This window comes from Anas platyrhynchos, chromosome 1 (assembly GCF_047663525.1).
Source record: "Anas platyrhynchos isolate ZD024472 breed Pekin duck chromosome 1, IASCAAS_PekinDuck_T2T, whole genome shotgun sequence".
NCBI lineage: Eukaryota > Metazoa > Chordata > Aves > Anseriformes > Anatidae > Anas > Anas platyrhynchos.
Genome location: NC_092587.1, coordinates 38,993,735 through 39,003,456, shown reverse-complemented (window position 1 = coordinate 39,003,456; position 9,722 = coordinate 38,993,735). Strand labels below are relative to the sequence as shown.

Sequence of the window (9,722 nt, the reverse complement as noted above, 5' to 3'; positions counted from 1 at the left end):
GCTCTCTATTCAGTCTCAGTCCTGCTAGTCTTGCAGTGCTTAAGAATATTTCCAAGCTCAAATTTTGTATTTTCTCAGTATATCTGTTTTCTACTAGTCTCAGCATTTTAATGTTTTGAAAAATTCCTCTTGTCAAAAAAATACACTTTCTTGCTTGTTTTTCTTTGTAAAACCTCAGTGTATCTATTCAACATTATTAAACTGTTATCTCAACTGAAATGGGAACATAATCAAAAGGCTGGGTATTATTTATCTTAGCTGTGTCCCCACGTCAGAAAATTAAGACAGTGATGAATTACACATTACTGTACAAAATTTTATTATCAGAGACAAAATTCAAATTTGTTCTGCTTAAAATACAGAAGATAAAGTTTCTCATTTAAAAAAAAAAATAAATAAATTCATGTAGTCAGTTCTTAAGAGTGGAATAAAAATTTTATGTTGAACATATACTGGTCCCTTATTTATGGAGTCATTTTCAAAAGCATATCATAGAAAAACACTTTTCCAGTAAACTGTAACAAATTTGTTTATTTTATTTAGTTAATGATTTCATTTGCTGATTCATGTTGTATATTCACTAATTAACATTGTAAGAATAATTCTGCTCTTATTCCCAAATCCTAGGATGCTTCAAACAATAAATGAAAAACCTTGTTAAATTTGGTATTTTTAGATATACTGAGAATCAATATCTCCACTTTATATGCAAAATATATGCTTTCCATTAAAAAAAAAGGGGGGGGGGGGGGGGGGGAAGAAAAAGAAAAGAGAGAAGAGCAGTTGGCTCAATATAAAGAATGTTGTGATTTGAGATTCATCAAAAACACATCACCATATTCTGCACTTGAAACTGGTGACTAAATCACTTTCCATAAAGCTTGTTAGACTGTTTCAGCCAGATCCATGATTTGATACGTAATTTGAAGTACATGATTAATTCCACAGAAATCAGGGATACTGCCTACACACCTATATACATGGCTGAGCTGTGATAACTGCTTTTCCGAGTTGAAAATTTTAAGTAAGAGTTGTAAGCAAAAGACTAAGCAACAAAAACTTTGTCAAAGCACGTGGCCAGAATTAGAAGCTACATATACATGTATATATGAGAAAAAAGTGTGACATAATGCAATGATCTATGATTCTTGTAAATGAAAATGGCATTCTGATCCTGCAAACACTTGTTTGTGTGAAGCCATCAGTGAATTGTATCTAAAATGAGCCAGCTCCACCTCTAATTTGACAAACTGAATTCCAGAAGAGCACAGATTTGTGAAGTGATGGAAAAATATGTTCTTCTAATTACAGTATTCAGAATTAATCTACGGTTGAGACAGAATTAATAGAGGGAATTATCCATTACAACCAGCATTAATAACTGCTGGACTTTCTTCTTAAGGTGTCAAAAGATCTTACATGTAGAGTCTCTTGGGGAAATAATGCAATTTATTATCAAGCCTTTATTTTCAGTATTATGATCCATTTATGTCATTGCTGTGTATTAGTGGAATAGATCATTATTTTTCTGGGAAATGGTTTATGTATATGTTATCTTCAGCAGAAATAGAACAATTGAACACCTTTCAGTACAACATCAGACAGGAGCTGCAATCTCTGATTTTTTAAAGCTGTATATCTCATCCACGCTAAAGCCTATTGTCCCTCAAACATAAAAACAACATAGCAAAATTACATTTACACATATAATAAAGCTGTCTTTGTACACAGTAGTTATACAGTAATTACAGTGATGTTTCCATTAGAAACTGCTCAGAATATTTTTCCACAGAGTGTCTAAGTCCAAGGAACTCCATCGCTGCTGAAATCTCATGTTTGCAGGAGAAAGAGAGGGTAGTAGGCACTCTTTGCAGTACAGTATTTTGCAGTTCTCCAAACTTATTATAAAGCTTTATCACACTGGAACCAATCACAAAGCATTATTTTAATAAAAAAGCAAAAGAAAAACAAAACAAGTTTAAAAAAGTATTTGTCACCAAATATGTGTTACTGAAACATACATATGAATATGCATACCAGTCTGTACACTAGCCCAGCAGGCACCTCAGGGGAATGTTTTGAAAGCAATGGGTTAGATCCTCAGCTACAATTCACATTAGTCACTTCAAGGGATCTACCTGACCCTGCACTGACAGGATCTGTGCCACATGCATGCCATCAGTTTGGCTACAGCTTACTTTAAAATTACAGGAGTGAACAAATTAGGTAGATTAAAATGTATTGTACACAACGGAGACTGCGTCTTGGCTCTTGGCCTCATCCATTGCACCAGTGATATCCTTATCGGGCAAACCCAAGCAATGCTGTGCAGGAAACGCTAGGGAACTCTTGAGGCCTCCTGGCTCATGACTGCCTTCTGGACCCCAGTCCCCTCTACTGTTACAGTGCTGCTCATCTGTATGTTCTCTACCAGCAATGCTTTGACATCCCTAGGACACAGCGTACATAAAATAAGCAAAGCATTCAGAAATACTTTTGCAACGTCGCACTTCAGTCATTACAAATCAGCAAAGTATGAATGCTATTTTCTGAGAAATGACACTACGTCTGAATCACAACATTTGCACATGGGGGTGGTTCTCACCTCGTCCCACTGAAACCAGCCCACATGGAAGTGTTTTATAAATCCGACCTCAACTGTATTACAATGTAGGGTGTTCTGAGGTCAAGCTGCCCTCCAGTGCCAGTATGAAGACACAAGATGGAGTTAAGTTCAACCAATTTCTTTGAAATATACTCGACTTAAAAATTCTGCTCTAACTAGGGCACGTGGTCTTACTTCAGTCAAAAATCCTTACACATAGCAGTCCCTTCCTTCCCTTCCTTCTCACTGAAAACTAAATTCCTTGTGTCAGTGTAGATTGTTTGCTCAAGTCAGAGTGGTTTTACTGGATTTCATTATTGGTTTGAAGCTTTGCAGAAGGTTTCACATTCATGTTAGAAACAAGGTGGCTAATGTTTTTTTTTCCCCAGATTTGTATGCAAAGAGAGAAGTACACAGGCACTAGTGCCATACAGGTTTGCACAGGCTCTTTTTTTTTTTTTTTTATTAGAACAATAACTACTATTATTGCTATTAAAGTGACATCCTTCCAAATCCTTTGTTAGAAAAAGGCCTGAGAAACTCATGGCACATTCTCAACATTAACAAAAATACCATAAAGATTGTCAGTGTCCCTTTGCAAACTTGAAAACTGAATAAACTTTTTGACTGTTTGAAATGACTTCTGAACAACTGACACTACAATATTCGAGACCTTTACAAAGATTTTGGTCAATATTTTCCTGTTGGGATAACCACAGTGCAGGGATTTAATTTTTTCTGTGCAATGCAGGCTCACTAGCTCGACCTGTTGCCAAGATTGCTCAATGCAACAATGCTAATCTCTCAAAATCATCCACAACCCATAGGCAGCAAAGGGACCTTCTGTCCCTCATTCCTAATGGAGATAAACTTGAATGGGGCCTCTCTGCACTTCAGGGGTTCCCAGCTGCCTTCCTGACCCAGGTGGGCTGGTGGTAGCAGTGGATGACACAGCCAGCAGATTTCAGACTACTCCACCTAAGGCTGGGGAACAGCCTGTATTCAGCCTGTATTTAGGCTACAAAGCAGCAGGACAGTCATTTTATTCCTTTGTGCTCATACTGACACTGTGGCTATAAACCCTGCTTTAGGACAGGCAGCCTGATATTCTGCATACTCCCAAAAGAAGTGGAGGTAAGTTGATTACATACATAAACAGTTTTCAAAGCCACATTGCTTTTCATCAAATTGAAAGCTCCACATTTGACTCAAAGTCTATTTTCACTGACTGCAGTATTGGCTATGATCATGTGGAAAACCAACACCTCACAGATACTTAAACAAAGGCACCCTCATCTGCACGTACTTGCTTTGCTGTATTCTATCCACATAATCAGACTTACTGACATTTTATGGGAAAAAGATCTCTACAGAGGATTTTTCACATACACACACACATATATATGTACAAGATTTTCTTTCTTTGATTCTTTACTATCAAGGATTTAGTTGTATGGTTCAGGATCCTTGCTGTGAAAGCTCCTTTCTGCATCAGTGGACATAGTTCCTTTGACATACTAAAGCTCAGTGAAATATCCAAAACAGCCCAAAAGCTACACAAAATTCATCTGCAGTGTCCATCGTAGTATTGGAATTCTTGCTATATTCACTGAAAAGATCATCAAAGGTCACAAATATGTATGTACTTAATGACATCTGAAGTTTTTTCATCTAACTCAGTCAAAATTAATGTTCGAGTATTCCCCATAATAGCAGAAGTGACATTTCATGTCAGAAGCAAGCTTCCATATTGTTCTGCTCTCGTCTCAATTAGTAGCTACTATCATTTTAATAGCTGTCAGCAGTGGATATAAGAATAATTCTACCAAGCACTTCTACAAAGTAATAGGCTGAGAATTTTTGTAGTGGACAATGTTATAAAAATACAGTAGGTTGCCATATTGTTATGCCAGCATAAAATTGTGCCTATTCATATGTCTCCCTATATGATTTAATGAGCCATAAAAATTAATAACTGCAAAGGATCCTGAGTCACACAAAGGCTAATCAGACACAGGGCCCATGAAATCTCTATAAAATGACTCCCAGGCTTGGGTGAGGGCCACATCCACACTGGCTCCACATTTTGCAGCATCTCCTCTCACTAAATAAAAAGAACAAATTTAAATACTGAATTTGAAAATGCTGAGAAGTTTGGGGTATTTGGCTTCCTCATCACAATCCAAATTATAAAAATGGGGCCGATCTTTAGATAAGAACAAAGGAAATAAAAGGACCAGTAAAGGAGAGAGAAAAATCAATAAGATTAATAGATTTTTCTAAGCAGACTGTATTAGAGTTTTCCATGAGGTATCAACCATTCTTTCACACATAGCTGTGTGGAAGTTCTTACAAAAAAGTTTCTAAAGACATATAATTAAATGCAAGGGGACTGAGTATTTTAGAAAACAGCTGTAGTTTTGTTGGAGTTAGTCCATTTAAATTTAATCCCAATTCAGTATGAAACAGCAAAATACAAAATATAAAAATAAAAATAATAAGGAATTATAATGGAAATGCTAACTCAAACTTAATTATAGCAGTAATACCAACATTACTATAATACAACAATTATAAGCAATACATTAGTAGGTATGTAGATACATGTAGGGCTTGATATTTGTGGTAGACCAGTTGCTCAAGGCCACTAAATTATTAATTTACATCGAACATCAGCTAAATGTGCAAGAAATTTCAACTTTAATGAGCAACAGTGGAAATTTCTGTAAACTGTGCAGAATACACAGGCTGAATTATATTTCTGACTTTGGAACATATCGTTAGTTTGCCCTTTATCAGTGGAAAGACCAGAAACTTCTATGTGCAGCCTGGAGGTATGTGGTTTAATCTGTGGTGATGAAAAACAAAAGTCATCAAAGACAATCTTGAATAGAATATGAAATGGACAGACCATTATGCACACTTCTCTGAAATCCCCAAAGCAATTTATGTTTGAGGGCTTGGTTTTCGTCACACTCTTTGGATATTATAATTTTGGGCTTCATTACAGGGTAAAGGCTATATTAAAGAGGCTCCATTTTGCTTGCTTTTTTAATATAACAAATACGCATATGATTTCGTTCAGTAGAAATTAAAAATGTTACACTATATACTGGCATTGAGGTTGAGTTTGGTCAACCACATAAAATAATACTTTGCAGTCTTAAATGCCTTTCATCAGAGGATATTCAAGTGCTTTGCTAACATTAGTGAAGCCTCACAACACCCCTGTGAGGTAGGTAAAACACATAGGAGAAGGAGGATTTCATTCAACATGGACATGATAACGTCTCTGGGCATTATGTTCACTAGCACTGCAACACATCACAGAGCTTTAGGGCTTACTATAAGGCAAAGAGTTAACTGTGCAAGAGCACAGGATTCCCTCTTCTTTTAGTTAAATGTGGTCAAGCTAACATAACGAATGGTGAAGCAAATGACCACATATGCAGTTCATCTGCAAACAGCATCCTCTGTGCAGTAGAAGACACAAAATAAGAGGCTCAAGACGCGTGCTTTAGCCCATGATAACAGTAGGGCAGCTTAGTTATGGGATGTTTCTACCAGTTCTTGAGGATCAGAGTGCCAGACAGCCCAGAAAGCAGTACTGTCTCCACACAACTCTGATAATGCCTGAAGATGCTGGGTTTGGGTTCTTTTTGCACTAACATTACAATTCAAAAACAACAACTGCTACTCTAAAGCATTTTGGTAATTTCCATGCCCTGTGAAGGAAACAACCAAATACAATGCCTATTCTAATTAGACTGGACACATGTTCCCAATTTACAAGCAATGATGTGGTCAGATGGTTGTGATGGGCTGGGATAAAGAAACACTGTTATACATCTACAGTCACACTCTGAAGCTGCTGCAACCTGCCTCCTGTAAACTCCCTATAGCTTTGTTGCTTTTTTTTCCTCCCTTCATGGTGCAGACATAGGAGAGTACTTGACCCTAAGATGCATCAGTTTTTTCCTTAACGCGTAGCACCAATGATGCAGATGGTCTTTGTACAACAAGCATTTTCACTGCATAACTGATCTCACAGATTAATGACCGAGAAAAAAAAAGAAACAGGCATATGATTAAGAAAAGCATCACTCATCTAGAGCAGTCTATATGAAATACAAGGAAAGAGAAAACAATGTTCACAGTATTAGCCAGTACAAATAAATCCACACACACACATCTTTCTCCATATTTCACTTTTCTAAGTTGGTGTAAAAGGTATATCCCATATTTTCAAAATATTGCCCACATGGAGAGTCTGATTTCTCTATTATAATAAAACACTACTGCAGCCAATCTACAAGATTCAAGACAGCTCTTGATTAATTTTGTCTTTGAATGCAAGACATTCTCCCCTTTTGCTAATTTCCATTTGAATCTTTTCTGTGTTTATAAAATTTGTGCATTATCAGCTGCATAAGTCATTACTGCCCAGGTTGGGTGACCGATCATGAATACCACTGCCTTGTAAAATTGCTCAGAAGAGGTGGTTCATGGATTCTATAAAATCAATGCAAAGTTCTCCTCATAAACACTGCATACGTTCACAACTAAAACTACATGGTTTCACTGATCAGCAGTGAATAAATTTATATAATTATAGTGCATCAATGATGTCTTCTCTTATTCTCATTTTCAATCTCTCCTCCCACAAAATGCTAATTTAAATATAGGAATATGGAGATTGCAGATACATACATGACAAATGGCAACTCAGAAAATGAGCTGGCACCCTTGTAATCATTAAAAGACAATCTCAGTTGTGGACTAATTGGCAGCTAATGGGAAAGACAACTTTATATCTCATACTGCCCAAAGTTGGAAGCCTTCTGCATTTCCTTTTCCTTTCCTTCCTTTTGTTCGTTGCAACATTGATTGTCGTAGATAGTCTTTGTGCTTTGTATAATGCCCATTGTTGATGTAACTGGAATTCACATACAAAATGTGGCTGTTATACATAAGCATGCTAGAATACAGGCAGGGACAATACAAGCATGCACAAAGCAGTCTTTGAAGGTTTTTTTTGTTTGTTAGTTTTTCTTCACCATTTACATGCACCACTTAATATCATGTTTGGTTGTGTACACTGAGGACTGGATTTCACAAGCATTCATGACCTTCTCTTCTGAAAAGCTTCTTGACAATTTCACAAGAACCCAGTGTAAAACAAAACAAATCAAAAACCAACAAACAAAACACAATTAAGAAAAAGGAAATAGAAAACTTCTCCCTGGAATCTGATCTTGTCTTCATGATTTTAATGCTGAACATTTCTAAAATTTCTTTTCCTTTTGCAGAGCTTCAGGTTAAAAGTTCAGTTGGAAAGACAGATTAGTGTGTCAAAGATTTTCTTAGCCACTGGAATAGTTCTTCCTTATAAAGCCTTTGCCACCGTACGTTGGCTTCCACTGTTTCCACAGCACGAGAGAAAGAGGCAGCAGTTCCCTCTTCATAACTCTTTATAAAGTTCTTTAGCTGGAAATACAATTTAACAGGTTAAATTTGCAAGAACTAAAGAAAGTAAATATTTTCAGTTCATGTAAACAAGTCAGGCATTTAGGACAAACCTCCACAATCACCACTGCAGTAAATGTTCTATCATGTAGAAGGATTTAAAAGGAAATGTAATAAGACAGCAGACTGTCAATTATATGTGATGCAATTGCTTCAAATTGCACTGGAAGATATTGACATGTCAGTGCTGGATCACATTAATATCATTTCCTCCACCTCTCGTAGGAAACCTCTCGCTGCTGCACTGCGCAAACAGCTGGGCTGCTCTGAACTTTTTTCTTACCTAAGAAACTAAACTGGGAGCACTCTAAGTGCTTCTAATTCAGGTGTATGTGTAAATGTCAGTAGAATGCAGCCCTGATGCTCTTTGGTTCAATCAAACTTCATACCAAATTTATTTACTTTTGATTTGCAGAACCCTTTTTATGATATAGTACAAGCTGGTTGTTTAGAAAAGGAAAGGATCGTTACAGTGGAAAGAGGATGGCAACAAAGCAAGTGGGCAATCATCTTTGAATCTTTTTTTTGATCTTTGAATGTCTGTAACAGATTCTTTCCCTTATGAGAAAACTTTGATCTTTTTTTCAGCAAACTGAAAAGGCCTCTTCTCATGTATACTCAAATTATAGCACTAGCCCCTGGATTATTATAGCTGATGGCACTGGTGTGCTTTGAATTACTGTTCTTTTTAAGTGAGAGCTGCAAGGCTGATCTGCACAGTAGGTTGCTGGTTATATTGACTTGTATAAAATTAGGTAGTTTTAGCTGCAGTTATTCATGATTAGTAAATTTTTGTTTCCTGGTGATACCAGAATCACCTTGTGTGTTTAAAACTAACTTCCAACTGCTTCCCTTTGTGTATGGGCTGAAAACTGAAAAAGCTGGTCCTGCAGCTATCTCATTCCCATCCCAGCTAAAAGGATGGGAGGGACCTGGGAACTATCAAAATCAGACCTTGCCTGATCTCTGCAGGTTTTATAACAATTTTTTTACGTGTCCAGTTTCTTTTCTGGGAAGTATAAACAGGCAGCCTGCTAATGCTATCATGAGGTAGAAACTGAGAGAACAGAAAGCTTCCTTTTGCAGGTCAGATACTCAAGTGTTAGCCAGTACCATCCTTGCCAGCTGGGTAGCCTTGAGGAGACAGCTGTGGCTCTTCCCAAAGTACCAGCGGCCACTTGACTTGAGCGCATACAAATGGTTGGGCACAAATATCGCAGCAGAATTAGAGGTCAACTAACGGTGATTATGCTGGGTATGAATCATTTGACCCATTTGGGGTAAAACTGAGCAGAGCATAAACAGAATGTAAGGCAACTGCACAAATACCTTAGTCAGGGCAGGTGTTAATTTAAAGTGAAAGATCTTGACAAACTAAATAAGGAGCAATTAGCATTTAGAACAAATTATTGTGACACCATTTGATCAGAATAGCAGGGTTTACAGCTTTTCTCACATTGAAATACAGTAGGCAATAAAAAAAACAGTCAAGGCTCTTGTAGCTTCTCCTACTTTCACCACTGAGGTTTTTCTTAGGGCTGCTCTCTGCAGCATCAGCTAACCTGGACAGAAAGATCTCTTGTTCAGTTTC

General features: G+C 37.1%; 1 protein-coding gene across 1 annotated transcript in view; it reads right to left on the bottom strand.

Annotated features, from left to right (window-relative positions):
* Positions 1-302: 302 nt before the first annotated feature.
* Positions 303-9,722, bottom strand: part of TRHDE (thyrotropin releasing hormone degrading enzyme) — a 207,427-nt gene continuing 198,007 nt past the window's right edge. The window contains exon 19 of the mRNA XM_027455444.3: positions 303-8,092. Within this exon, the coding sequence (XP_027311245.2) occupies positions 7,949-8,092 (144 nt within the window). The 3' untranslated portion in view covers positions 303-7,948. The remainder of the gene's footprint in view (positions 8,093-9,722) is intronic.